The sequence below is a fragment of the Capsella rubella genome, unplaced genomic scaffold (genome assembly GCF_000375325.1).
Source record: "Capsella rubella cultivar Monte Gargano unplaced genomic scaffold, Caprub1_0 scaffold_5, whole genome shotgun sequence".
NCBI classification, from domain to species: Eukaryota; Viridiplantae; Streptophyta; class Magnoliopsida; order Brassicales; family Brassicaceae; genus Capsella; species Capsella rubella.
In genome coordinates, this window is record NW_006238919.1 from 6,894,627 (window position 1) to 6,922,028 (window position 27,402).

Sequence of the window (27,402 nt, forward strand, 5' to 3'; positions counted from 1 at the left end):
TAGACTTTTAGAAGCATCTTTTGCCTGATTATTTAATTTGCTAGTTTTGGTTGTTTAATTTTGAACCTTCATCATTTTATATTTGACCCATTATTATTGGAATACCCAATGCGTTAATGCATATGATTCAATGTTTGACGACAACCGATTTGAATTTTATATACGTTTTTAAATATTAGTCTATAAACCTTAAGATAACATTTAGGAATCTTAACTTACTAATTATCACAATAGTTACATAAGTATTGTGAGATTATAATAACTAAAGAAGAACAACAAAGTTGAAGAAGTAACTAGGAGAGAATTAAGAACTAAATTTCAAAGTTTTGGCAATTCATTTTTTCCTTTAGCTTAGTTTCGTCTATGTTTCTTCTTCTTCTTCTTCTTCTTCCATAATGGGTTCGTTATGTTCTAGTTGACCACACTAATATTATAGTTTCAGCACTACTTAAAACCATTCATAGCTCAACCATTAAAGGTTCATTTATACAAACCAAGAAAATTTAGTAAACAGTACAAGAAATAATCTCGGATGGTAAAATAATATTCACATCGATCGGTACAATATATGGATCCAACGAAGACTAACAAGATGAAACTTAAAACCTAACCAATACGAAGATTCAACTCCAACTTCCAATTAACCAAACTCTCTATCGAATCTAACTCCAAGTTATCCAAACACGCCACTCTCTTCCCACTACTACACTTCTTCAAAGTCGTCACCGTCGTAGTCGCCTCTGGCAAAAAAGATCGTGTAACCAATGTCTTCACTGATGCTTTCTCGTTCCTATGCCTCCTCATGTGACCACCAAGAGCTTGTCCCATCGGAAAATCCACTCCACATATCGGACAAGGATGAGACGTCACTTTAGTCTTCTTATGAGACGACAAGGATTCAAGAAGTGATGAATCGTCACTGTTAGTGAGTCTCTTGTGGCTTGCACGGTGACCTCCCAAAGCTTGGAACGAAGAGAACTCTTTAAGACAAGTCTTGCATCTATAAACGCGTTTCTCTCCTCCTCCTCCGCCGTATTCTCCAACTCTCGGTAACAACATGAGACATTCCACCACCGTATCTTCCACAATCTCACTTCTCGCAACCATTTTGGATTTGTCTTAGTAATGATCACTTTCTAGGGTTAAGTTTTTTGTACGTGTTTGTTGTGTGACGACGATGATCAGTACTACTCTCTCATTTATATAATAGAACTTGTGTGATGATATGGGTTTTATAGTAAAATACATAACTAGCCTTTGTGGCTTGCTGCGTAAGTAAGCTGATGAGGTGTGTAGAAAATAGAAAAATCAGTGTCACCGCGTCACGAGTTGCGTCACCGCGTGAAAAGCTTTAAAAGGAGACTGACTCAGAAAAGTCGTTGTACGTTAGTTCAGATAAAAGGAATGTTCTTCGTGCGTTCCACCACAATATACAATATTTGTAGTCTAGTCTAGAAGAACAAAGTTATTATTTTATTTATCTTTAGTTTTTGTTTGGGTCTTCGATGTTATTCGTATCTAGATAAGTTTACTCTTCAACGTACTATATATAATATTCTTCATGGATTGAGCAAATGAGTTTTACTTAGCTAACTACTTAAGTTATCCATATACAATCTACAATCTAGATACATCTAGAATATTTCTTCGTTGGATGGTCAATATTTATTCGTTAAACTTATCTACTAGTAATATTTGTTTCTTTCTTTTGCAAAAAATTGTTCATCTTTTAATACATTATATTAAATATCTTATGAGGTAATTTGGGCCAACTCGATTGAAATATTATTTAATTATATATATATTTATAATTATTATTGTAGATCGAAAACATGTGTTATTCATTCATTAATTTATAAATACTAGTTAAAAATTTTGTGTATAACTTATTTGATGATTTCTTTTCAGTTTTCAAAATCCATATTAGATTTTAAATAAAACAATGCTATAAGTAAACTATGTTATTTGAAAACCTCTACTTCATATTCTTCTTATATATGATAATATGAAAGAAGTTTTGAAATATGTTGTTAAGAGTTTTAAAAGAAGTTTTGAAATAATTTTGGGCTGTGTATATATATTTCTTTGGTCGGGACCATTCTGTGATACAAACAATACATACACTCTCAAGCCAAAGTCCAAAAAAAGCGTGTAGAACGCAATTTAATCTGGACTAAATAAGACAAGAGGAAACTACCTACAACTTGATATATGTCTTGTTATGTTTATATCTCCCACAAAAAGACATATTGATATTTTTGTTCGTACATAATTAATTTTGTTTGGATTATACCATATATCCTAATTTATCATTCACGTCAACTTCTAAACCACATATAAATAAATATATAGTGGAATGTACGTACACATTACGAGATATTATTCCTGATAACTTAATCTTCGCATGCACGTCAACTTATTCATCAGTTCGTCATCTCATTCCATCAAAGGTGTGTGTGTTTCTTGGAAAGATGAGAATGATTTTATAAGATTGTGAAAAGGTTGGTTGTATGGAAACTAGAGAGAAATGTTTGGAAGCAAAAACAACAGAAGAAAATAAGAAAAAGGAGTTGTGAGTGATGTGATGCGTCATTCTTGATAAGATTACGCGGTTTCTTCTTAATTAGAACACAAAAAACATATCTCTTCTTTACTAAGTTTATATCGCACTAAAATTTATCTCTAATATTCATACTTTGGTAGAGAACCATGTAGGTATAAAGCTTAATATTTATAATGTAAGATCATATATATATATATATTCAAATCATGATTTGTAAGGCTTTTGTGGAATTTATGATATTTTGGATTTAGAAGATTTAAGTGAATTTTAAAGGTATTTTAGTGGATTTGTTTTTTTCTTCCATTTCAAAAAAGATAAAAAAACATTGTTTGTGATTTGATTAAAAACTAACCAAAACATAAAATATTTTTTTTGGTAATAATGCCAAAAAAAAACTTAAACCAAAACCATTCTCGCTCCATATTGATGCATCAAACTTTATTCACTTTGTTTTTTTTTTTTTGATAACCCAGTGTCCAGACCACACAGTGATCTGACTAGCCCGCGATCGTTTATTCACTTTGTTTACGAAAGGTTTCGTATAATCCATCCCTTATTCCCTTTGTTTGGACATATGCACAAAACCACATTTCATACCTAAACTATGAACCAATGTCATAGCCTCATAACACATACCATCTTCACTTCATCAAAATCTTTGTTCAAATTACATGCTCACTTCTAGCTTTCTTATATGGAGGAAACTTTTTCTAAACTGCTTTTAGAAAACTTCATGCACAGATCTTTCATTGTATGGTAGGTCATCATGTACATCATTCATTATCTGGACACGGCTTGATTCATTTATCGCATCACGACTTGATTAAGATTGAGAACAACATACATTCAGAAATATACTTTGGTTCATTCCATTTCCCGCAAACCAAACCACATCTTTATTCATATACTGGTGGAACAAGCGAGACAAAATCATATTCATAAAAATCCAAGATTTTATCATCACAAGGATAGATATATTTCAAAATAACATTCAACTCCGATCACAAACGACTAGCACCATACCCAAGACCAACACCGATCTAAGTCCCTCTTACCGGTTGTATTAAAAGGGCTCTATGTGCAAAGAAGAGTCTGAAAGATAAGAAGGTGAATCGAATTTGAACACGAGGTGGCAAGAATTTGAAGCCCTGACCACACCATCCAATTCCTTGAGCACCTTACGTCTCTCTGTCAACTTGTTGAGCTCTTTCGATTTGATGGTTTTTGTTGAAAATGTTGCCTGCTTCAATCGTCTTGCGTTCTTTAAAATGTATGTAGCCACTTCTTTCTCTTCTTCTCTTCTCCAATCAAATTTTCTCCACACAAATGTCTCTAACTGTGACAACAAACATTCAGGGATATACTTCGGCTCATTCCATTTGCAGCCGACCAAATCATCATTAAGAAAATTACGTTTCTGCGACCAAAGAGACAAGGGCAGTCAATGTATAGCAGCATTACTAAACCATAAAATACAGCTAGCTGACTAATAATGAAAATTTCTTACATCAGTGAGCTTGAGAAATCGTAGTTTAGGAGAAATTTCGAGCATGCGCTTAAGTAGATTCCACCACTCTGCTTTACGTGTATACATCTCTAGAGATACCAGCTGGTAGAAGATACTTCCACTAGGATATGTAATCTATCCATAATCCATGAGACCAATCATTAAGAGTACATAAACAATGTGATAACTGGATAACGAAAACTCAATTGGCGATACAAAAAAAACCCGCAAAGTTACCTTAAAGAGTGATAAATCCAATAAAAGACGTCTGACAGAAGTGACAGATCCAAGAAGCTTCTCACTGGTTACGGATGTATCATTCGCGATACTTGCCTCCACCAGCTTAGGCGCATTCAGAGAAAACCCTGGACATCTTAAGTCTTCAATTTGCAAGTATTTCAAACAAGGAGCGTTTATCAAATATCCCCAAAACTCTGGTCCATCATTGGTATCATGAATCGTTAGCCTCTGCAAAGAAGGGGACTCAACATTGAAAGTCCCAACATCACAACTGTCACTTCGATACACATCCAATTGTTCAAGACTAGGGCAACTAGATAAAAGGTTACGGAAAGATGCATCGTCTTTGAAGTCCACAAACTCAAGATGCAGAGTTCTAAGAGACTTCATAAGACCTGGTGATGGTATATCAACAACGATGAAAAGTACGAGTTTCAAACTCTCAAGTGTGGTACAAGTACACAAGCTACTCGGAAATGTGAATATCTCATGCATAGTGAAGAAATCGAGCACCAATACACGCAAATGCCGAGAAAACGCTGTTCCAACCCAAAATCCAACATCTACAGGGGCAACGTTATCTGATCCAAATCGGAGACGAAAGCTCTCTAAAACCGGAGCTTCATGTGAGAAGAAAGACTTGCAAACAATATCTGAAAATGAAAGGTGTTCACTTTCGTAATCCTCAGTATCGAACTCGAGATTTGGCACCGATTTCCAACGGGACCGCCATTGTTTAGACAAAACACTCGTGGCTGTGACAAGTTTCGTCGGAAGCAAAGACAATATCTTCAGAATCAAAGCTTCCGGCAACAGATTCATCATATCCTCATCATCACCTCGATTTCTTCTCAATCTTTTCACCACCAACAAAAATCAAAGAATTCACATTAAGACCGCTATGATGTATCGGAATTTCAAAATGCTCTAAACGTGAACAAAACTTACCGTTTTTCTTGTTCCATTTTTGCTGTTCTTCGAAGCTAAAATCGCACTTCAATCGCTCTTAACGCAAAATCTCAACAAGTTTGAAGCAAAGCACTGAAGCTCGCGTCAACTGAACAAGACTAGGGCTTTCTAATTCAAAACCGGTTTTGAATCAAAATCGAACCGAACCCAACCGGTTTACTTATTAATAAACGAAGAAAAGCCCAAGATGCTGGTATTACACGGCGGTTGAGGATGCAGAACTGAACAGTAGGCGGTGTAGGCCGGTAGGGTTTTGGATCATGCGGCGGATGATGACGTGTTGGGCTATAAGTGGGCTTTTCATACTTAACGATTAGTAAGTCTCTGGACCAGACATGAATAAACAGATTCTTATAAAAAAAAACATTATACTGTTTTGTATGTAGTCAAAACATATACTATTTTGTGATCATTATTATAGTTAAAGGAAAAAAAAAATATTCAAGATCCATGAATAAGATACTTGATAAAGAAAATTTCGACGATCATGAGGAGTAAAGACAATGAAAAGCCGTAGATACTACTACTCTAAGTCATTGAGTTTGACTTGGAACTGCTCACCTGAAGACAACACCTTCACACTGACCGAACCATCTTCCCACTCTGTCTTCCCAACCAGAACCAGCCTTCTTGCGTTTACCCGAGCTGCTCTCTTGAACACCCATTTCAGCGGTTTACTCTCCAGTACCAAATCAACGGTTTGGCCTTTGTCTCTGAGAGTGGTTGCAACGGTGGCTGCAGCTCCTTGGAGGTCTTTGTCCAAAGCACACACAATGTTCTCCACTTCTTGTCCCAGTTCTGGCAACAAATCTTTCTCCTTGAGCAACTATATGAAAGTGGGAAATTAGAACCAGATATTCAGAGCCACACAAGTTCTCACTACAAGTAATAGAAGCTTAATAAATGTGACCAGCAAGTTTAACTTACTTCAACAATTACAGCATCGCCGAAACCAAAACCACAAGCCGGAATGTCATCCCCTCCATAAGTAGAGAGTAATCTGTCATATCTCCCACCACCACAGATAGCTCGCAGCTTCCCTTTTCGATCAAATCCCTGCCACAAAACATTTCTATCAGTTACTAAAAAAACAAACTATAGACAAGTATCCATGTATGCAGAAGATTATGTCATAAAATCTAACCTCGAAAACGATACCAGTGTAATAAGCAAGACCGCGCACAACAGATGCATCAAACTGTATCCACTCTGAATAACCAAACTTTTCAGCAAGTGAGAAGAGTTGTTTCAAATCTGCAATGGCTTCTCCTGCTCCACCAAGTATATCTGCTTATACAAATAAGAGTTTCTTATTAATTACAATTTTCGGAGAAAGGGTCTCACTAGAAATAATGAGAGGACATACCTTCCAAATCATCCAAGGACTTCACAGAAAGCACTTGAAGTAACTGTTCAATAGCATCTTCTGACATTCCCGTGAACCCAAGTTCCTTTTTTATTTCATCAATTGGAATCTTTTCTATCTATTTAGCAGGCAACATAAAAAAGTAGGGTGACAAAATCAGCAATAGCAGAAACATTCGTAAAGCTGGAGAATCTTTTGATATAAGCAGGTGAAGTAGCCTTGGTTTCAAAGCAGTAGTATATTGATGTTTAGACTACTAACCTTATCTATAATGATACAAACTCTTCCAAACAGGCCTTCGGGTACACCATATTTTGTTAGCAATTCTTGTAAAACCTGTACAAGGAAGAAGTTATGGGAGATGATAGCTACAGTATATATACACATGCTGCAAATAGTACAAAAAAATCTGAAATCATGTCTGCCATTGCGAGTAAATTCCTTGTTTCTGTATCATATAATCCATATTAAAAGAGAACATAAGCAAAAATACCTTGCGGCTTGAAACCTTAAAACCCACATCTGCTGCAGTGATTCCAATTCGCTTGAAGAAGGTGACTATAGATGAAATGAGTTCTGCTTCAGCCTAATAGAAAAGGTTTAAGAACTAAATTAGCGGCACGGCTTCTAGAGAGTTAAAAAACAAACATAGGTGAGGTTAATATAGCAAGAAACTCGCAAGCAAGTGATTGAAGATGTGACTTGAGAGATACATACTGTTACTTCAGGCACACCAATAATATCCATATTCCACTGGTAATGCTCACGTCGCCTTCCTCTTGTCATTCTCTCATACCGCCAACACTGCCCAACAGCAAACCACTTCAATGGAAGGGAAACGGATTTTCTGGACCAAAAAGAATATGGGAATCAACATTCTCACATCCATACCTGGATACAAGAGTTTTACAAACAAAATAAATAAACTGTCCTTTGAAGATTCCATGGACAATTCTGAAGACTTGAAAATACAATTCTTAGACTTGTAGGTTTATTACCCTTTCTGTATGACAAGCCTGGCTAACGAAGGTGTAAGCTCAGGCCTCAATGCTACACGGCGATTTCCTCTATCTTCAAAGCAGTAAAGCTACACATAACAAAGATTGCAAGAGTTCAAGCTAAGGAACTAAATTCTTCTAACAATTCTACATACACAGAGGTTACTGCACTATCCTAAACTGCAGATAAAGATCCTAAAGAATGAAAATGTAGAAAAATACTAACTTGGTCTCTAATCTCTTCCCCTGCTTTTCTGATGAACAATGCCTCCGTCTCCAGTACTGGAAAATCCACTTCCTCATACCCAAATAACCGTGAGACCTTCGAAGCAAAGTCAACATAAAAAAAGCATCAAACTTTGAACACAGAGTGAACAAAGTATTCAAATTTCATCGAACCAAAAGAACATTTTCAGAAACCCAATAAGTAGAGTTCATCTCTGACCTCTTTGAAGTGGTTGAAGAGCCAATTGCGGAGTCGCATATCCTCAGGAGGGAAATCACGAGTTCCTTTAGGAGGATTGACATCGATCTTCTGAAAGTCTTCTTCACTCACCAACGGAGGAGCCACAATCGAACCTGACCTTCCTCCTCCATTGGCCTTGGCCGCCGCGGCACAGATTAGGCGGCGCCTAGGGATAGAGCACTGACGAAGAGGCGAACAAGAAACGAAGTCAACAAGAATAGGCCTGAAGCTCGAGCACAATCGCGTCGTCACGATCCTATGAATTGCTCGCATCTCTTCTCTTTTCTATGCTTCTTCAAATGAGTGAGATAGAAGAATCAAAAGAAAGAGATAACAAGTATGAACGAACGGGCTCTAATGGGCTCAAAACATTTCTAATGAAAGCCCAATTGGTTTGGTTTAAGCTCTAAATGGGCTCTATAATGGTACGAAATATGAATTGTTTGATACGTGTAAATCGAGCTTGATTGTTTTTTTGTTCATAAAATCTCTCAAATCTTATTAGGGGCCACATATGTATATCGTCCGTGAGCTGAGGAGAAAAAAACAAAAATTTTACATTTGCCAATTAAAACATTTTGCTAAGTGGTTTGTGAAACTATGAACACGTTGAAGCAGGCTCCACTGGTGCTTCTCGTGTTAGACATGTAGTCAAAGTTAGGTGTGGATATGTGACTCTAAGTAGACTCATTAAAAACTCAAAGAAATATTTGAATTCTCTCAATTATAACAATACTTTTCTTTGACTATACTTGCCTCCTATATTTTGAAATTTACTATAGTTTAATCTCATGCTTCATCATAGTTTTTAACGTAATGTTGGGCACAATATCCATAAACTTACTACTTTTTCTGAGTGAAACTTTCAAATTATGTTCACAATACAATCAAATTCAAAAATCAAACCAATTTAGAAAACTCATCATTTATCTCAGACAGTAACTTTGCACGAATGATTATTTTGTAGAAGTACAAGTGCCGGTCTTAAAAAAAACCAAAGAGAGGAACAAAAAAGTCTTATTTGCTGTTTTGTCTCTCTTTCTCAAATCTCTCGTGTTGTGATATCTCTCTTTAATACATTCAAACTTTTCGTCCTCTTCCTCTTCTTCACTCCGAGAAGAACAACAAATCCAATAAAGCTCCAAGATACCATTAATGGCGTTGATGAGTTCAAGAGCAACAACAACACAAGACAACTGCATTATGGTTCCTAGCAGATTAAATCACCACCACCAGTTAGACTCAAAACCCTCCGGCGACCGGAGAGTCTCCGTGGTTTATTATCTCAGCCGTAATGGTCAATTCGATCACCCACATTTCATTGAAGTACCTCTCTCTTCTCAAAACGGTCTCTATCTCAAAGGTATTAAAAAATCTCATATTTTGCTCTGTTTTGCTCTGTTTTTGCTCTGTTTTTGATTTCGTAAAGTTTCGATTTTTATTTCCTCTTCTCAGATGTGATCAATCGATTGAACGAGCTACGAGGCAAAGGAATGGCTTGTCTCTACTCTTGGTCCTCAAAACGGTAAAAATCTCACTTCCCCACCGTCGGATCTGTAAATCTTTCTCACCGTCCGATCTTCTTGTTTACTTATACTCTGTTCTAATCTCAGAACTTACAAGAACGGGTTCGTATGGCACGATTTATCTGAAGAAGATTTCATTTTTCCTGTTCATGGCAAAGAATATGTACTCAAAGGCTCTCAAATTCTCGACCTTGATGACAAATCCGGTAAAGAATCTAACATCTCCGCCGTCGTCACTCACCGGCGTAACCAGTCTTGGAGCTCTAATGATCAGTACAAAGTCTACAAATCGTCAGCTGAGTCATCGAGTCGTAAGCTCGCGACGGATGCTTCCACTCAGACCGACAATCATCGGCGGAGGAAACATATAGCGAAAGAAGAGGTGGAAGAAGTGAATGAGATCACTGAGCTGAGCAGAGAAGAGATTACTTCACCTCCACCGTCAGATTCAAGTCCAGAAACGTTAGAATCATTGATGAAAGCAGATGGACGGTTGATGATGCGTCAAGAAGATCGAACGGTTGAGAAGATACGACCATCTGCTGTCCTGATGCAACTGATATCGTGCGGTGCGATGTCATTTAAGAAATGTGCGCCGACGCTATTGACTGGGAGCACGAGGTGTACGGTGGAACGTGGAACAGGGAATTATAGGCTGGAGAGGGCAGAGAAGGAGTTAAGGAGTTTTGGAAGGGTAAAATTGGAAGAGAAAGAGTATTTTAGTGGTAGCTTGATTGATGAGAGTAAGAAAGAAGTTGTTCCTGCTTTGATGAGGTCTTCTTCTTACAATACTGATAGGTAACGACATGCAATTCGATTTGTTATAGGTTAAACGGCACGATGTTTTTTTGTTTACTTTGAAGTCGCATTTTCGAGTTGAACATGTACATGCCAGTATAGTTTTGGTTGTTTTGTGAGTAAAATGTGTAGAAGTACGTTTTGGCATTATAAATTTTAGCTAATTAAGTCATTTTTATTAAACTATAGAATTGAGATGACTTTGGTAATTAGGTGTTCTAATGGATGGATTAATCAACTAATGTTTGTCTTAGGAGTTTAAGGATGAGGATGACGAAGGATAAAGATGAGGAAGAGGTGGCTCGGGCTAACTTGGTTCCGAGAAACACAAAGTTCATGGTGGATCATAACAAAGCCAAAGCCGAAGCAAGTGTTTGATACAAACATTACTAGAATATAGCAAAATGGCATAGAGGTGTTTTTTTCTTTATATATATATATTTTTGGGTGAGTAAAGAAATACAAAGTATGAATGTTACATGTAAATATGTTGTAGTTTGACGTTTGGTGTGTTTAATATGAATTGATATGATTATTCTTTGGGGAATCTTTCGTTTTCAATATTTTTCAATACATTTTTGACTATTCTCATTTTTTTTGGGTCAAATTTTCAGGAGTCCGCAATTGAATATTCAAAAAAAAATTCAAAGCATATTGACAATTCCCATGTGATATTGTATTTGGAATATTCTATGTTTTAGGGTTTTATAATTTATAAATAGTTTTCTTAGGAAATACTTGAAGATAATGTTTGAAGAATAATGTTATGGTGAAAGATTAATAATTCTATCTTCTTTTTTTTGTTTAGTAGATATATACTAAGATTAATATTACATATCATGTTATCGAATTTGACAGTTTAACACTTTGAATATTATGCTAAAATATTAAAAATAAAAGCATTGATAAACATTATTGTGTGTGAATGAATAGTTTTAGAGAGGGAGAAAAAGTTTCAAAATTTTCATATAGCTGTACAACTTATTGTTACTAACGATTATGAGAAGATTGAAGAAAAATGTGTAACTCATCTAGATGAAGATGCAAATTAGTTGGGTTGAAACCTATTGCTCATAATGGAGTTTGGAGTGGATGCAAATGGCAAAAGGTTTTGGGAGGCTCAATATGCATATGGATTAGCAAAGAATACGAAGGCCTTATTAGGATGGATAGAGATCATAACTAAATCCCGATTTCTGTGTGATTACAATTGTAGTTTGAGTTTGAGTTTGGTATAAAGTTGAACATTGGAGTGATTCTGACTTTGAGGAAAACATGGTGTTTCTTTTTTTTTTTTTGCCTAACGAATATATATATGGATGAGGCTGCATTGACACCATTGGCACGACCATTAAAATACATGTATTAGCACTCAAGATTGTTAAGAACAAGATCTTGTTTCTTTGTATTTTAAAAATAAATCTTTCTAGAGTTTGATATAAAAAGAAATGTGATCCCAACTATGATTAAAACACAATAAAGAGAAAGTACGATTAATAATAACAAAATTGTGAAAGAATTGTAGTTATTATAGATTATTTTCCTAATTGTGAATTTAACATTTTTAATAAAAAGTGAAGAAGATTGAATGAATCACACAATTCACAAACGCAGATATTCTTAAAGAACCATTTCAAGCCGTTGTGAACTAATCTCGTCATCGGTCACAATTACACCTACCATTTTTGTTTTCGTTTTGTTTTGCAACACTAATATACGTAGCATATGGTTATAAAAAAAAGTATAAACATATAGCATAATGTATCGTAAAAAGTATTATAAATCGATCTATATAAAAGGTGGATATTTGTTGTAATTAAATAACGAAAGTTGCATACTTGTTACTTTGTTAGATAGATAATTAAAGTAATTAAGAAAAGGACTTATCGTAAAATTTAATGGTTTCTTTTTTTATTTTATATGCGGCTGTAGATTATGGCTGATGAAATCGTTATCTCCACCCGATGGCATAAATAGCTAGTCATTGCTTAAATGGAGAACACTTTTTTTTGGATTACTAACTAGTGTAAAATATAGAAGCTGCCCCTATAGAGTTGTTCCAAGACAAGGCAAAGTGATGATTATTGCACAAATTTGTCCAAATTACCAAGAGAGGAATGGAATATATAATTAAAGACACAAAGATGCAATCATCTTCTTTTGTTTAAGACAAGAGTTTACTCTTTTGGACGAAAGATGTAAGAGTTTTTAAAGGTATGGATTCCATTTTCCATAGACTATGGATCTAATGTTTTTTTTTTCTTTCTTTTGTTGAAAGTTATTCATCAGCTACAATCTTAATTAGTACCAATTGACATAATATAAAGGAAACATTATAAAAGCTATACAATTTTGCCTGCAAATTCTATAAAAATAAATTTTAGTGAATACAGTATATATATATATGTTATCTATAAGTAACTTTAGGATATGTCTATTTAAATTACAAATATTTTTTAAAGTTAGAAGTTATCTTAAAACTCAACCAAGACTTTTTTTTCATATCCCTTTTGATGGGGTGATATGGATCACTAGGTAAGACCACGATCCATGAGACAATATGTGTTTCATCCATTCATATCAATATGCATTTTTGCAGTCATGTTATCCCACTAAAACTGAAAAAAGTAAGCAAAATTAGCTATAGTAACTTCATTTTTGGAATCTATTAACATCTCAATATATTGATGGTTGATGGTTCTTATGTTTTTGAAGCGGTCTTAAATCTATTCAAAATACTCCCAACATGACTGATGATATAGAATTCTACTTCTACATGTATTGTGATGCTAATAGATCGAGAAATGGAAATTAGTATATACATATCATTGCATACGTACGTACGTAATATTTGATGCAATGAAATATCATTTTAATGCATACGTAAAGCTATATTATTCCATATATGGGGGATCACATATCATTGCATACGTAATAATTGATGTGGAAGTGGACTTTATACCTTTAAGGTGTGTGGTCATGTTCATAAGAATATCCACCGCATCGATCCTCTTTTGTCTTTTACAACTACCCGCGGTACATGAAGATTGAGAAATACACACATGCAACGCAAGCATGTTTCCATGTCAGTGTACGTATGGAGTGACGAGATCTTAAAGAAATACACATTTTGAAATCAAGAAAGAAATGATTACAACAATAGAAGTCTAAAAACTTGAATAAATGTCAAGAGACCATCATCTATATATGTAACCATTGAAAGAGTCTTCATATCCTTTGACTAGCGGCTCAACAAATAAATCATTTTTTTTCAGACATAGTCCGGATCACTGGCAAGGCTGGTCCGAACCAGTTTCACATATTTCTACTAGCAACGGTGATTAAAAGAAACTATAGGTATTACTATATTAGCGTGTGGGAGTCACAAGGCAAAAGAGGCGATGATGATATAAATATTTTTATAGTGGAGATGGGCCAAAGAGTGGTGTGTGTTGGTGACGTCCACGTCCCTCAATCTCATTTCTTAATATGGCTCCACTATAAAGAATATGTTATCAATTTACAATCCTCTCCGTTCGTTTTGTTTAAGCTTATAATCTTAAGTAAAATATTCGTTAGATTTCTAATTATTTCATAAAAGAATATATATAGCTTGACAGGATGATCAAAACCAACTAACAATAGAATATATTTGTTTATCAATCATCTCCTAATCATGTTCTTCCAAATGTATTGGTATAATTGCCTCATGTTAAGTGGTCAAATCCAACTAATAGTCATGCTTCACTTCGAATGCAGTACCTTTCAGAGTGTGGAGTGTGTTGTGTAGAATATATTTTAGATAAAAGGACAAATTTAGGAATTCCAAATCAACACGCATGAATGATAAACCCCTAGAACCCGAATCTAATCGAGTATTAAAAAAGAAAGGCCAATTAAGATTTTTTGTAATCTATATAAGATCTTTTTAACGGTTAACGGTCAATTAAGAAAGTATTAGGTGATAAGGAGGCGATGATCCAATATTTAGTGCTTAGACCGATTAATCAAAATTTAGACGGTTTTTGGGGTTTAAATACAACATAAAATATTGTAAATATGATGTTGGGGTTGTTCGTTTCACCGCAGCAGCTAGTTGCGGCTGCTACGCAAGTAAAGATGTTCGCTTGATCACCGACAAGAGCCGCGTCAGAACGCAGTGTTCTGCGGCGAAAATTTTGAAACGCTAGTTATTTTTAGCGGTAGTGACCAAAATGTTGCATTCAATTTTGGAATTGACAAAAACACCCTTGCTTTGTTCAATGTTTTACAAATCAATCTAAACCTAATTTGCTAAGAGAAGAAGAAGAACAACGGCGAAGAAGAGAAGAAGAGCTCCATATTCGATTTTTCTGCTCCTCTGCTCTCATCTTTGTTATCTTGGTAAGCTATTATGGATCTTCTTCTATAATTTTCTCAATCTCTGTTTCAGCATAGATTGAGATTAGTTGATTGTGTTTTTTTGATGGGTTTTGCATTGATGAATTGAGATTATTTGATTATGTTGATTGTGTGGCTAAAGACCTCGGATTTTATATCTGAAATATGTTCTGGAAACTAGACAACAAAATCTTTCCATTGATATAAAGATAGATAAAATTATAAGAAACTAATTAGTTGCAAAACTAAAATGTGAAATCGTAAACATAAATTAATGTCAAAATCTAATTAACCACATCATTTTTGCAATATGGACTTTGTAAAATTATAAGATTTAGATTTATGAGATAGAATCAGTTGTGCGGAATACTAAGTTGTAAAGAATTTATTCTCTAACAAAAAGAACAAGTTTTGAAACCTCACGCTAATCATGGTCCATGGACTAATTTGGTTTGATACAAATGGAAATATTTCCAAACTTGTCATAGGAGATATGCTGCACATATGCAATACAATAATAATGCCTTCTGTCCATGTTCATATACTTGGAAGAACCACCCAAAAATAAGGGATCACTATATGTTCAATACTAAAGTTTGGAACCAAATCAAATTCATAATAGGTGTCGCACCTTTCATCATTTTCTTAGATTTTTTGTCCTCCTCTTTTAGCTGGCTACACATTTTACTTCAACTCAACAAAGCCTATAAAAAATCAACACTTCAAGCTAATATTTTTTTTTTTTGTAAAAGACTTTCAATTTATAAAATAAAGCCCAAAGGACTATTTCCGGATTAGGCTCATATAAATCCCCTCAGGGTCCAATCCATTTACATCAAACCAAACTAAACCAAAAGAAACAAAACCGACCGGATTCACAAACCAAACTAAATCGGTAGTTATAACCCTAATCTGCAAATGCAAAACACATTGCAGCCGCCGTCCATAAGATCTGCGAATGGAGATGGTGATCCAAGATCCGTTGCCATCCCGCCACTGTAGAGCTGTTTTGAGAAGGAGGAAGGGAACCGAGCTTTCCTTTGTCGAGAAGGATTCTTGCTTAGTAGTGAGAGAGAAAAACAATAGGGAGTAGAATAATAGACCTTCGACGATGACTTAGCTTCACCAGATCGGAGACTACCTCTCACATCAAAGTCGATCTCGTAAAACCTCTAGAATATCAGGTCCCTAGATCTAACTACTCTCCTTTCTCGTTCTTCGCCGTCAATCTCCTTCTTCCCCTATGTGAAGCTACACCGCCAGTGGAGCTCACTTCATGCTAATATTTCCAATATCGTAATTCATATAAGAACCTATCTATCCATTCCTATGAATCTTATATTAAAAAAATGGAAATATGTAGCTCTAGCTTAATTTCAAGAATGGTTTAGGCCTCTTTAAAATTCTTTATAATTATTTATGGCCTCTTTAAAATTCTTTATAATTGTTAATCCCCTTATTTAGTACTTTAATTTCTCTGTCTTAATTAACAGGAAAATTTAGTAAAGATACTCTTTCTTTCTTTTTTGCTTTTGGCTTGAACTATTGACTATGACATAGGAGATGGTGCACTAGCAAATATGGAATAATAAGAAAGAGTTCTTATTACCACACACACCCACCAAAAATTTAAAGACAAAAACTAATGGGTTTGTTACGTCAGTACATCAATCACCTGTTTTCTCAATACATGTTTTGCTAACCCCATATGTTCATAACCAAAGTCCCGATATATCAACTGTTCAGAATATGCCAATACAACGTACCCTATATCATGTAAGAGCCATGCTTAACGAATCTTGTGAACACATAAAGTCTCTGCTTTTTATGTCCATGCGCCCTAATCTTGCTTATGCATCTACAAGAATCCACATGCCATATACACATGTAACTTAAAAGTTCCACAACTTGATTTTGTTGTACTTGAGTGTGTGTTTGGACAATGTTAACCCTGACCAGGCCTAAGAGAAAGAAAAAAAAAATACAAGCCACAGACTCAAGAATCTTTAGAAAGTATCAAATTCCAATCTCAGGTACTGCTACTAGATACAAAAACTCACTTATCAGGCCCCCATAACAACAATTTCGACTTCTAAAGCTGTCAAAGCTTTTGTCTGTTTCTTTCTTCTCTCTTTTCCTTTTCTAAGATTCAACAGTTGCTACCATTATAACCCTTAATAAAGTCAAGAGACACTTCTCTCTTATCCCCCACGAAAAAAGAAAGATCTAGGGTCTTTTTATATTATTCTTTTCAATCTTTTTTAGCACCATAGAAATTTTTATTAATAGTACTAGTTTTTTTCAAGACACTATAGAAGAAAAACATACCTTATTCTTTTTTCTTATTTTGGATTAATTTAAAGAGATTTTTCTGATCCTGTTGATCTCCATGTTCGAGATAGTGCCTTGCCAAAATATATAAGAAAGAGTTCTTATTATCACACACGGCACAAAAGATAAGAAAAGGCAGAAATTATAATGGGAGTGTTGCATCAGTAACACCAATCACTCTCTCTATCGATCAATTTTTTTTTGATATAATGGCCTTGTGACATCACAATAAAGAGACCCTACATTATCAATAGGATAATCCCTCAAACATATGGACACTAAAGATTGGTAAGAAAAGAGATATCATTAGTGTTTTTAATATTAATGTGAGTGTGATATCGCATAGATACAGCACAGTGTTAAAAAAGTTTTAGCTTATACTATATATATAGTGGCCAAAGGATGCTATGGTGAACCAAGCTGAGAAAGAACTTTTTAGAAACAAGAGAGGTAAAGAGAGAAAGATAAAAATAAGAGAGAAAGAGATATGATGCAAGAGGAAAACCGAAAAGGTCCATGGACAGAACAGGAGGACATACTTCTGGTAAATTTTGTTCACTTATTTGGAGATCGAAGATGGGATTTTATAGCAAAAGTATCAGGTTTGAAGGTGGAGGGAGAAAGATAAGAATAGGTAAGGAGCCTCCATTAATGTGCTAGTTTTGGTTGTAGGTTTGAACAGAACAGGAAAGAGTTGCAGGCTTAGGTGGGTTAACTACCTTCATCCTGGTCTCAAACGTGGCAAGATGACTCCTCAAGAAGAGCGCCTCGTCCTTGAGCTTCACGCAAAGTGGGGAAACAGGTCTGATCCATCTTGACAAAGTAACACATACTTTTGTAACTGTATCTTTATACAATCTTTTTCATATGTATGTAGGTGGTCAAAGATAGCTCGGAAATTGCCTGGACGAACAGATAACGAGATCAAGAACTACTGGAGGACTCATATGAGGAAGAAGGCTCAAGAAAAGAAGCGTCCTATGTCACCAACTTCCTCATTTTCCAACTGCAGCTCTTCATCTATGACCACTACCACCACCAATACTCAAGATACATCGTGCCACTCGCGTAAATCTTCAGGGAAAGTGAGCTTTTACGACACTGGAGGATCCCGGTCCACGGGGGATATGATGATGAATCAAGAAACTGAAGATGTATACTCAATGGATGACATATGGAGAGAGATTGATCACTCCCCGGTGAACACAATCAAACCGGTTAAAGACATCTACTCAGAACATAGCCATTGCTTAAGTTACTCAACTCTGGCTTCTCCAACATGGGAGAGCTCATTGGATTCCATATGGAACATGGATGGAGATAAGAGTAAGATGTCGTCTTCATTTGGAAATGATCAGTTTCCTTTCTGTTTCCAACACAGTAGATCACCTTGGTCGTCAGGTTAAAATTAAGATTTAATTCATTGAGATAAAATCTGTTATATAACTTATAAATACATAATAAATACAATAAAACCTAATGACTGTAATAGTTTTGTTTGATGAACACAAAAACATCCCAAGTCTGGACTTTGTAATCATCCTATATGGAGTAAGTAACTAGCCTAAGTTTGTGTCTAGATGAATAAGAATAAAGTCTTGTGATCCCACTTTATTTTTTATCTTGTCAATGTATAATACAAGTCAATACCCTAATTCTTAAGTTAACTATTCAGTTTTCAAAAAATTTTATATGTTACTTTAAGAGTCTTTCTTTTTGGTGATAATCTCTTTTGGAGAGCTGAATTTTTATATATAACGAACGAGAACACGAAATCTCCAAGTAGATTCACAAACGGATCTTGCTTAGAACGTTGAAACTTGATGAAGGAGCAATAAGGATAGGACAAAAATCCTCTTCTCAGGATCTACTCTCATTCCATCTAAAAAGAAGCATATCTAAAACGGTGATGTATGGTGATACACATCATATTTACAGCTTTATTAAAGGTTTTATTATCCTTTTTATCATGTTTCAATTGTATTTTCATTGTGTTTTGTTGCATTTAGTGTCTAAATGAGCGTTCTTGCTTTTTAGAAGTAATATAGTGTCTTTGAGTGTGTTTTAGTGTGTTTTGTGTGTCTTTTAAGTTATTTCAGGTTAAGATAATAGAAGACACATGTTTGAATGCAAAGTGGAGGATTGATGATGCAGATCCAGTTCGAAATCCCTCAAAGATCGACTCATATGAAGGCTTGAACTTGTGCTTTAGCTTTGAAGCTCTGAACTAAAGTGATAGGAAATTGAATTAGCTTTCCAACGGTGGTGGTTTCAGGCCAATCAGAGTTATGGTTCATGAGTTATGACTGATTTAGTGAGAGTATATCCATATAGAACGAAGATAGAAGCCACCGAGGATTCCAATCGACCAACAGGTCGATTGACTAGTCGGTTGGAGTGAAGCAGACGCCAAAAAAAGTATTCAATCGACCTCATAATCGATCGGTTGGATACAAAGACTTTGGGTTTGACCCGGTTCATCTCGGGTTGACCCGGATCGTTTTCGTTTACTATATAAGTGTTTCAAGACCTAAAAATATGGGACTTATGCTATCTTTCGTGCTTGTTTTCAATTTCTTTTCTATTTTGGAATTTTTGTATGAATCTTAAGTACATTTATGCAATTTAATCTTGTTCTCTCTTAGATTTATCCTCGCTTTTCTCTAATTATGTTTCTTCAAAGATCAATTTCATTGCTTTGTGGTTACATGATCATGAGTGAGTAGTCTTTTAGAGTTCTTGGGTTTTGGTAAATTAGGATGATTTAGTAGTTGGGTTATGGAGTTTAGGATTAGATTGTTTAAGATCCTTGCTTATTGGTTGCTAATAAGGCTAAATCAATCTTGATTTTGTTGATTTAGAGCTTAGGAATTTCACGCCCGGAAGGTGTTCGATGAAATTCCCGAACCAAAACTTTTAAGTGCTTTTCATTCCTAACCTTTGGAAATTGTTGATTAGGGTGATTAGTGGTTAGATAGACTTGTTTATAATGCTTATTGATCATTAAATTGTCTTTGAAAGAAGTTGATAATTGATTGATTAGTAAAGAGATTAATGTCATGAAAATGTGTTAGTCTTGCTCAGTGTTTTATGGCCTAAGGATCATTCTTTGTTAGAAGTTGGTTGAGCCTCCATAACCCATCTCTTTTTCATTCTAGTTAATTGTCTTAACCCGAGAATTCGTCTTTTAATTATTGCTTAGTAATTTACTATTTCTCGCTTTGTTTGATCTTAAATCTTGTTAGTCTTTTAATATTTATTTTCTCTTGTCTTGCTTTGCATTTAGTTTGAGTTGTACTGTTAGTCAAATTTAGAAAATCAAATCAAATATCTTATTAAGGTTAGATTAAGCAAATTTGTGTATTCTTGGTGTGTTAATTAATTGCTCCTTCAGGTTCGATAATTTAATTGATCGGGTAAAAATTGCTACATTATATGGATCGTTAAAAGCTTGAATCCGAATATTTTAATTAATTTCCAAGTCCATCCTTAAACATGTTCAGAATCTTAAGATTAAATTACTTTTGTGAGATCAAATTTAAACATTTTCAGCATGATATTAAAGTTCGGGTATGTGTCGTCTCTTGTAGCTTTGTCGGATAAATTCCAAAATGATTTGACAAAATTACTCTTGGTTATCCTAACAAAATTATGGCTGATTAAAGCAAATCAGCAACTTTAAGATATCTGAAAATAATATTTTTGTTGTTATAAACAATAATTTTGTAATATATGTATAATATAAAACAATGCGTAGACAAAAAAAAAATCAACGACAAAAATTTATTTAAAACAGTTTACCCTCTATAAAATTTTCATAAATTGTAGATGATTATTGATTGTGCTGATGATTTTTAAGTTATCATTTTCCTTACTTTTAAATTTATTTCATTAGAAGTGATTTTGTTTTGTATATTTTACAATGGAGCTTTGGTGCTCTTAGAAATGCCTATAAACCTAACAATCACCAAAGAATTTATAACTGCAAAAAATATGTGAAATGATAGAAGTTAATTAATTATGCATCATGTAAATTTTTAGGAAAGAATGTGATTTTTTTCCTCTCTCATATACCAGAACTCAATATTAAACAACCCGCCAAAATCTTAAACACTAATTACGCGCGCAAAATAACTGATTTACAAATTAGATAAGACGGGTAAGTTGACTGAATTCTTAGAAATGCCTATAAACCTAACAATCACCAAAGAATTTATAACTGCAAAATATGTGAAATGATAGAAGTTAATTAATTCTGCATCATGTAAATTTTTAGGAAAGAATGTGATTTTTTTCCTCTCTCATATACCAGAACTCAATATTAAACAACCCGCCAAAATCTTAAACACTATTTACGCGCGCAAAATAACTGATTTACAAATTAGATAAGACGGGTAAGTTGACTGAATTCTTAGAAATGCCTATAACCTAACAATCACCAAAGAATTTATAACTGCAAAATATGTGAAATGATAGAAGTTAATTAATTCTGCAACATGTAAATTTTTAGGAAAAAATGTAATTTTTTTCTCTCTCATAGACCAAAACTCAATATCAAACAACCTATCAAAGTCTTAAACATTAATTACGAAAAAGTAACTGATTTACAAATTAGATAAGGCGGGGAAGTTGACTGAATTACAAAATACACATTGACTAAATATTATATAGATTTTAACAAGTTACCAAAGACATTGGAATAATTTTGTCTGTTACTTTAACTATTTGATTATAAATACTGACATACCTTCTACCTCCTATCCATATCAGAGCTTCTCTTCTTATTTCAGTTCTTAAATTACAAAAAAAATAATAATACAATAAGTCGTGCAAAAGGTTGAAGTAAACCAATTTTGAAAGAGACACACATTTTGGTTATTCAACAACTTCGATCGCCTCAACTATTGAAGCTGAGGTATCCTTTACTGCATTTTGATATCAAATTTTCATGATAATCACTTTTAGATCTCAAATATTTCATCAGCTATGTACCATATATTAATATGCTATATTCAACCTTTAAGTCTTTAATTTCTCGGACAACATACTCAAAACATATTTATGTTATGCTCTTTTAAAATGAATACATAAAATACATGCACGATCTTATACAATTTTTTTGTCTTGTGCCTTGGTCTTGTCTTTGCTTTCCCTATATCAGATTATTTTACATAGAAAGCGAGATGGATTCTGTTAATGGTCATATCGTGAAGTTCAACGATCGCTCGAGCTCGAACCAGTCTGGCAAAAAGCTCATGTGTCCTACTACGAACGTCGTCACAAAGAACTCCTCCGATTCACCAAGCGACACAAAGATCCCTCCTCTTCCCAAAAAACCTACTTTTGATCTAAACCTACCTCCGACCAATTCTGATGGAGGAAACTGTTCCAAGAACAAGAGAAAGAGGGAATCTATAAGGGAAGAATCAATCAACGCAGCTGTTCAGAAACCTCCCGTTATGTTCACCCACCAAGGCAGCCTAATAGAAGTAAAAGAGTCTTCCCCTTGGGTCAAAACTGAGTTCCTTGGGCAAGGGGCTTACGGTTCTGTTCACCTAGCGAAGTGCAATAACCAAGAGAGGGCTATCAAAACCGCACATATCTCACGTGCTTTGAGTCTCATGGATGAAGGAAAGATCCTAAGACGTTTACAATCTCCCTTCGTGGTCGGCTGTTTCGGCGAGGAGATTGTACGTGAAGGGAATGATTTTCATTACAACTTGGTCCTTGAGTATTGCCCTAACGGAAGCATGGGAGATTTTCTCAAGAATGTTGTCTCATTGTTAGTGGAGGTTCCTGTTAAGCTGTTCGCTAAAGATGTTCTGTCTGGTCTGAAATATATTCATGACAGAAACATTATTCACTGTGACATCAAACCGGACAATCTCTTACTCACCATGGTTTTTGATCAAGTACTTCAGATTGACCGGTATTTAATGAAGCTTGGGGATTTTGGTTTAGCACTGGAGAAAGGGACGGTGGCGTACCAAAATGCATTGGGTCATAGGAGAGGTACTAAGAGGTATATGGCTCCGGAGCTACTAAGCCATGGTATTGTGGACTTCAGTGTTGACATTTGGTCTTTTGGTTGTTCGTTTCTGGAGATGTTAAGCGGAAGACGTGTTTGGGCTGACTATCTCCACTTAGATTATGATGATTTCGTCAATCTAATTGGTAAAAGTAATCTCGTGCCCTATGTTCCGAATTTTTTATCCGCTGCAGCACAAGATTTTCTCAAGAAATGCTTGGTCAAGGATCCTCATGCAAGGTCGGGGATCAATGAACTCCTGAACCATCCATTTCTCAGGTTGGATGTTTAAAAATTGTTGGACGACTAAGATTTAATTTGGGATTAAGTAATCATCATTATCCTTTTTAATTTCCAATTAATGCAAATGATATATGAATAATAAATAACAAAATGTAAAAGGCTAAAAAAATAAAAGTAAAAGGCTCTGGTTGAAAAGATAAATGTAATATGTATCCTTTTATGTTCAAAGTTCTAATTAATATTACTATGCTTCTTCTTTTGAATAGATTACTAAATTCATTACTAAATTCACAATTAGTTATGCCATATATTTTTTATTTAAATAAATGAATATTCTGAATTCTGAATGTTAATTTTATTTTTAGTCAACCCTTCTGTTAAAATTTTCTTAAGCCCACTGAAGATTTTACACGTGGCATAAGAAGAAAATGAAAGGTTCTAAAATTATCACCGAACCTTGGTACGGTTTTGTTTTTGTTTTTGTTTTTGTTTTTTTTTTTGTCGGCCAAATTCCATTAATATGGAAAGCCCATAAAGGATATTACAAGTGGTAGTTTTTCGGATTGAGCCCAACAAGCTGGACTTTTACATATTTTAAAACATAAAATATCTTATAATAGTTTACAAAGTAAAAGCCCAAGCATAGGACACGTGTGGGACGTGTGTAACGCATTTGACTGTATCTCCAAAGCTTGCCGACAGAAGCCTTCCGCCGCTAGCTCCGTTTTTCTCATCACCGTTCACCACCAAAGCTGATATCCTTACAGATCCAAAATTCTTTAAGCATAATCAGCTAAACTTTTCCGATTATCCACTTGATAAATCTTTCTACAGATTTAACCGCCTCATCAGATTTGGCAACGTCGCAGGCTACTTGATAATTTGAGACATTCAGATCTTTCTCATCTTAACCCAAAACTCAAAGATAGAAGCTCCGCTTTATGACCTAAACTTGAGGTCTACTTTGCATAAAAACAAAGAAATTACAGCGAAGATATTACTCTATCGTTTAAGAAGAGTTAAGACCGACGTTTGAAAGAGAAACCAACTGATAATAAAACGGGGTTAAGACTGAAATTCTTGTAGAAAGATGAGAAAACAAAAAAACCGAACTTAGCAAGAATATAATCTAAACTAAGTCGGAGATTAATCCGCCTAAGCGGAAAGACTAATCCGATCTAATCGGAAGAGCAAAACAAAAAAGAAAAACCAAAGAAAATTCCGGTTTATCGGAATTCTCCTTCTCTCTCTCAAAGATAAGGGTGAGTTACGGTTTTGTTTTTTGACTCTCTCAGACCGTTTTAGCCGAGGAAAAAAAAAGGAAACTTGAGTCCAAATAAAAAAAAAAGGAAACTTGAGTCCAAATAAAAAAAGGAAACTTGAGTCCCAAGTAGTAGTAAACTGAACAACAGATGCATTATAAATATAACCTATCGCCTCCTCTCTTTGTCTCATCGTTTTAGTATCAGTCGTTTTAGTATCAGACGAAGAGATAGATAGATAGAGAGAATTAACAGAGTTCTAGAGAGCGAGAGAAACAGAGTTCTAGAGAGCGAGAGAAACAGAGTTCTAAAGAGAGAAAGATGTCGAAAACAACATCTTCTGATCGATTAGGTCAGTGGGAGGACGACGACTCGAACCGTCCTCACAAGAAGGTGAAGTATTCACCAACCATATCAGAGACGAACGTGATAGAGGATGATGCAGATTCGTCGACCAAGAGGAACCGTTCAATCATAAAAGCACCAGAAAGTGATTCGTGGGTGGTGACTCGTTATCTAGGAAGCGACTCATACATCTCTGCTTACTTAGCCGTCAGAAAGACCGACGGAGACGGAGACGAAGACAAACTTCCTAACGAGATGGTCATCAAGTCTAGTGTGCTCTCTCAATCAGCATATCTCATGAACGAGGAAAAGTTCTTAAATTGTCTCAAAAGCCCGTTCATCGTCTCCTGTTACGGCCACGAGATGACAGATGAGGAAAACGACAAGAAGCTTTTCAACACAATTAACGAGTACTGTCCTGGCCAATCCCTTGCGAAGCACGTCAGGTCCAACGAAGGAGGCTTACCTGTTGATGATGTGAAGAGATTCGCTAGTGATATCTTGTTTGGTCTCAAGTGTATACACGGAGAAGAGATCATTCACCATGACATCAAACCAGAAAACGTGTTACTCAAGCCAGCGAATAAACGAATTAGGGCTTCTGGGTTTATTGCTAAGATATCTGGTTTTGGTAACGCGATGGAGAAAGGCTGGATTGAGGATGGTGAAAACTGGTATCACAGGAGTGGAACCGCAAGGTTTATGTCACCTGAGCTTATAGGGGAGAAGGTTTTGGACTATGGTGCAGATGTGTGGGCTTTTGGGTGTACTGTGCTTGAGATGTTGAGTGGAGAACAGGTTTGGGGAGAGTATGGTGAGCTTGATTGGGATGATTGGGTTACTCTTGTTAGTAAAAGTGGTCTAGCTCCCTCTATTCCTGATTACTTGTCTGAAAAGGCTAAGGACTTTCTCAAAAAGTGTTTGGAGAGAGACCCTGCTAAAAGGTGGTCTGTTGACAGTTTGATCAAACATGAGTTCTTGACTGATGGTGATGATGAAGAAGAAGAATATGAGGAAGAAGATGGGGAAGCATATGAAGAAGAAGAAGATGAAGAAGAAGAAGAAGATGAAGATGATGAATTATATGATCCTGAGGTGGTAGCTTATGAAGCAAATCTAGAAGTTGAAGCTGCATTTGAAGAAGAAGAAGAAGAAGAAGAGGAGGAGGAGGAGGAGGAAGGAGAAGAAGCAATTGAAATTGATGAAGAATACCCTAAAGAGGAGGATTCGGACGAAGATCTATAACTTAGAAGAAGATAAAAGAAGTAGATGCTTTATGTGTCAATTCACTATTTTTGGAATCTTGTTTCATTATTGGTTTGATATCTGCAAAATTAGGATGATTCTTGTAAGGTGAAATTTGTTTCAGGTGCTCTGTAATTATTGATTTTTTTTTTTCAATAGAAATTAAAGCAAATTTCCATTATTTCAAAACGAATTACTATTACTAGTTTACTACTGATTACAGAAGCTGAAAGAAGAATGTTCTGTCAAGTTAGGATGTTAAAAAAAACCATACATGTTCTGTTTTGAGACAAAGGTTCCAATCTTGTTTTGTAGCCATCCAACACATAACAATCATGCTTCAACCCTCAAATAATCTTCTTCTTGCCATAAAGTATGATCAAAGATGTTTTACATCTTCTTCTTGTCAGCTCAGATGTTAGACAATGAATACAAGGGTATTTTTCTCTTCGATCACAGAGTCGATGGTGAGATTTGTCAAGCTTGTTTCTAGATATTCTATAATCCTGTGGTAGTTTGGTTAGTCATCAGAGTCATTGGTCTGTAAAATGTGACTTTGGTTCTGATCTTGTTAGCCTTCTTCTTGAAAGTTTAACCCCCCGAGTCTTCTTAGTGTTTGGCCTTTTAGTAATGTCACCTGCAAGTGTTTAGAATTGTGAACCATAAGCCACTTACTCTAGGAAATAACGGTTGCAAAGAGACATAGATCAAATTGTCCACCTAGCTCAGACAAATCAACTTTTAAATTGCCAGAGACTTATTACTCCAAATTGCAAAAGACAATTACACCAAATGACAAGAAGAAGCAGAGGATAGTGTTGAAGAATCAGAAATCAGAAGCAGTGGTTTAGAACATTTTTTCCCTTTTCTGATAGATTAGTTAAGATAATCTATTCCGGTTAAGTGTAAACCGAACAAATTAGATTGTAAATGGTTCAATGTAAGCGAGGAGCCATTGGCGAATTTGGATGAAAGATAACGAGAAAACGACGCCGTTAAGTAGTAAAAGTATATATTGGGACAAAAAGGTCTACAATAGAAAATAGAAATAAAACTTGATAACCAATTGGTTTAGATTAATTCCGGTTCGGTTCGGTGGACCTGATTGAATGTTTTGGTTAATTGTTCCTTTTGT

The 27,402-nt window shown here is 35.2% G+C and overlaps 7 protein-coding genes across 10 annotated transcripts; 4 read left to right on the forward strand and 3 right to left on the reverse strand.

Annotated features, from left to right (window-relative positions):
* Positions 1 to 445: 445 nt before the first annotated feature.
* Positions 446 to 1,178, reverse strand: LOC17886255 (zinc finger protein ZAT8). The gene has a single exon (XM_006291892.2). It carries the CDS (start codon positions 1,105 to 1,107, stop codon positions 607 to 609), a length of 501 nt encoding a protein of 166 aa, XP_006291954.1. The 5' UTR covers positions 1,108 to 1,178; the 3' UTR covers positions 446 to 606.
* Positions 1,179 to 3,408: 2,230 nt separating this feature from the next.
* LOC17886406 (F-box/FBD/LRR-repeat protein At3g52680) lies at positions 3,409 to 5,512 on the reverse strand. The gene is made up of 4 exons (XM_006291052.2): positions 5,259 to 5,512; positions 4,308 to 5,166; positions 4,071 to 4,205; positions 3,409 to 3,980 (listed from the first exon to the last, which is right to left on the reverse strand). Exons 1-4 carry the CDS (start codon positions 5,273 to 5,275, stop codon positions 3,627 to 3,629), a joined length of 1,365 nt encoding a protein of 454 aa, XP_006291114.1. The 5' UTR covers positions 5,276 to 5,512; the 3' UTR covers positions 3,409 to 3,626.
* A 161-nt stretch (positions 5,513 to 5,673) lies between these two features.
* On the reverse strand, positions 5,674 to 8,403 carry LOC17885979 (histidine--tRNA ligase, chloroplastic/mitochondrial). The gene is made up of 10 exons (XM_006290927.2): positions 8,089 to 8,403; positions 7,870 to 7,965; positions 7,644 to 7,732; positions 7,363 to 7,492; positions 7,139 to 7,231; positions 6,907 to 6,981; positions 6,646 to 6,763; positions 6,424 to 6,566; positions 6,207 to 6,335; positions 5,674 to 6,105 (listed from the first exon to the last, which is right to left on the reverse strand). Exons 1-10 carry the CDS (start codon positions 8,380 to 8,382, stop codon positions 5,803 to 5,805), a joined length of 1,470 nt encoding a protein of 489 aa, XP_006290989.1. The 5' UTR covers positions 8,383 to 8,403; the 3' UTR covers positions 5,674 to 5,802.
* A 689-nt stretch (positions 8,404 to 9,092) lies between these two features.
* On the forward strand, positions 9,093 to 10,980 carry LOC17884893 (protein UPSTREAM OF FLC). Of its 2 annotated transcripts, none has more exons than XM_006291271.2 (4): positions 9,093 to 9,472; positions 9,565 to 9,634; positions 9,723 to 10,433; positions 10,688 to 10,980. In XM_006291271.2, exons 1-4 carry the CDS (start codon positions 9,265 to 9,267, stop codon positions 10,809 to 10,811), a joined length of 1,113 nt encoding a protein of 370 aa, XP_006291333.1. In that variant the 5' UTR covers positions 9,093 to 9,264; the 3' UTR covers positions 10,812 to 10,980. The 2 variants fall into 2 exon arrangements, with proteins under 2 accessions (XP_006291333.1, XP_023638579.1); XM_023782811.1 differs by having other exon boundaries at positions 10,697 to 10,980.
* A 4,596-nt stretch (positions 10,981 to 15,576) lies between these two features.
* On the forward strand, positions 15,577 to 18,811 carry LOC17885605 (transcription factor MYB48). 3 transcript variants are annotated; one of them, XM_023783076.1, is made up of 3 exons: positions 15,577 to 15,997; positions 17,817 to 17,946; positions 18,022 to 18,811. In XM_023783076.1, the coding sequence occupies exons 2-3, from the start codon at positions 17,891 to 17,893 to the stop codon at positions 18,548 to 18,550; spliced, it is 585 nt and encodes a 194-aa protein (XP_023638844.1). In that variant the 5' UTR covers positions 15,577 to 15,997; positions 17,817 to 17,890; the 3' UTR covers positions 18,551 to 18,811. The 3 variants fall into 3 exon arrangements, with proteins under 3 accessions (XP_023638844.1, XP_006291710.1, XP_023638845.1); XM_006291648.2 differs by lacking the exon at positions 15,577 to 15,997 and adding an exon at positions 17,096 to 17,746; XM_023783077.1 differs by lacking the exon at positions 15,577 to 15,997 and adding an exon at positions 17,706 to 17,778.
* Positions 18,812 to 22,327: 3,516 nt separating this feature from the next.
* On the forward strand, positions 22,328 to 23,464 carry LOC17885268 (mitogen-activated protein kinase kinase kinase 17). The gene has a single exon (XM_006292879.2). It carries the CDS (start codon positions 22,328 to 22,330, stop codon positions 23,462 to 23,464), a length of 1,137 nt encoding a protein of 378 aa, XP_006292941.2.
* Positions 23,465 to 24,998: 1,534 nt separating this feature from the next.
* On the forward strand, positions 24,999 to 26,267 carry LOC17887059 (mitogen-activated protein kinase kinase kinase 17). Its single transcript, XM_006292289.1, has one exon. It carries the CDS (start codon positions 24,999 to 25,001, stop codon positions 26,265 to 26,267), a length of 1,269 nt encoding a protein of 422 aa, XP_006292351.1.
* Positions 26,268 to 27,402: the final 1,135 nt, after the last annotated feature.

What these genes read in the sequence shown, in the direction of transcription:
- LOC17885979 (XM_006290927.2), bottom strand. Translation starts at nt 8,382, where the DNA reads ATGCGAGCAATTCATAGGATCGTGACGACGCGATTGTGCTCGAGCTTC. An exon ending in TTGGTGTGCCTGAAGTAACA is followed by an intron (nt 7,232 to 7,362) that starts GTATGTATCTCT and finishes CTTTTCTATTAG; the next exon opens with GCTGAAGCAGAACTCATTTC. An exon ending in GCGATGCTGTAATTGTTGAA is followed by an intron (nt 6,106 to 6,206) that starts GTAAGTTAAACT and finishes ACTTTCATATAG; the next exon opens with TTGCTCAAGGAGAAAGATTT.
- LOC17885268 (XM_006292879.2), top strand. Translation starts at nt 22,328, where the DNA reads ATGGATTCTGTTAATGGTCATATCGTGAAGTTCAACGATCGCTCGAGC.
- LOC17884893 (XM_006291271.2), top strand. Translation starts at nt 9,265, where the DNA reads ATGGCGTTGATGAGTTCAAGAGCAACAACAACACAAGACAACTGCATT. An exon ending in AAACGGTCTCTATCTCAAAG is followed by an intron (nt 9,473 to 9,564) that starts GTATTAAAAAAT and finishes TCCTCTTCTCAG; the next exon opens with ATGTGATCAATCGATTGAAC. An exon ending in TACTCTTGGTCCTCAAAACG is followed by an intron (nt 9,635 to 9,722) that starts GTAAAAATCTCA and finishes TTCTAATCTCAG; the next exon opens with AACTTACAAGAACGGGTTCG.
- LOC17886406 (XM_006291052.2), bottom strand. An exon ending in TGGATTTATCACTCTTTAAG is followed by an intron (nt 4,206 to 4,307) that starts GTAACTTTGCGG and finishes GATTATGGATAG; the next exon opens with ATTACATATCCTAGTGGAAG. An exon ending in GATTTCTCAAGCTCACTGAT is followed by an intron (nt 3,981 to 4,070) that starts GTAAGAAATTTT and finishes CTTTGGTCGCAG; the next exon opens with AAACGTAATTTTCTTAATGA.
- LOC17886255 (XM_006291892.2), bottom strand. Translation starts at nt 1,107, where the DNA reads ATGGTTGCGAGAAGTGAGATTGTGGAAGATACGGTGGTGGAATGTCTC.
- LOC17887059 (XM_006292289.1), top strand. Translation starts at nt 24,999, where the DNA reads ATGTCGAAAACAACATCTTCTGATCGATTAGGTCAGTGGGAGGACGAC.
- LOC17885605 (XM_006291648.2), top strand. Translation starts at nt 17,632, where the DNA reads ATGATGCAAGAGGAAAACCGAAAAGGTCCATGGACAGAACAGGAGGAC. An exon ending in TTTTATAGCAAAAGTATCAG is followed by an intron (nt 17,747 to 17,816) that starts GTTTGAAGGTGG and finishes TTTTGGTTGTAG; the next exon opens with GTTTGAACAGAACAGGAAAG. An exon ending in CACGCAAAGTGGGGAAACAG is followed by an intron (nt 17,947 to 18,021) that starts GTCTGATCCATC and finishes ATATGTATGTAG; the next exon opens with GTGGTCAAAGATAGCTCGGA.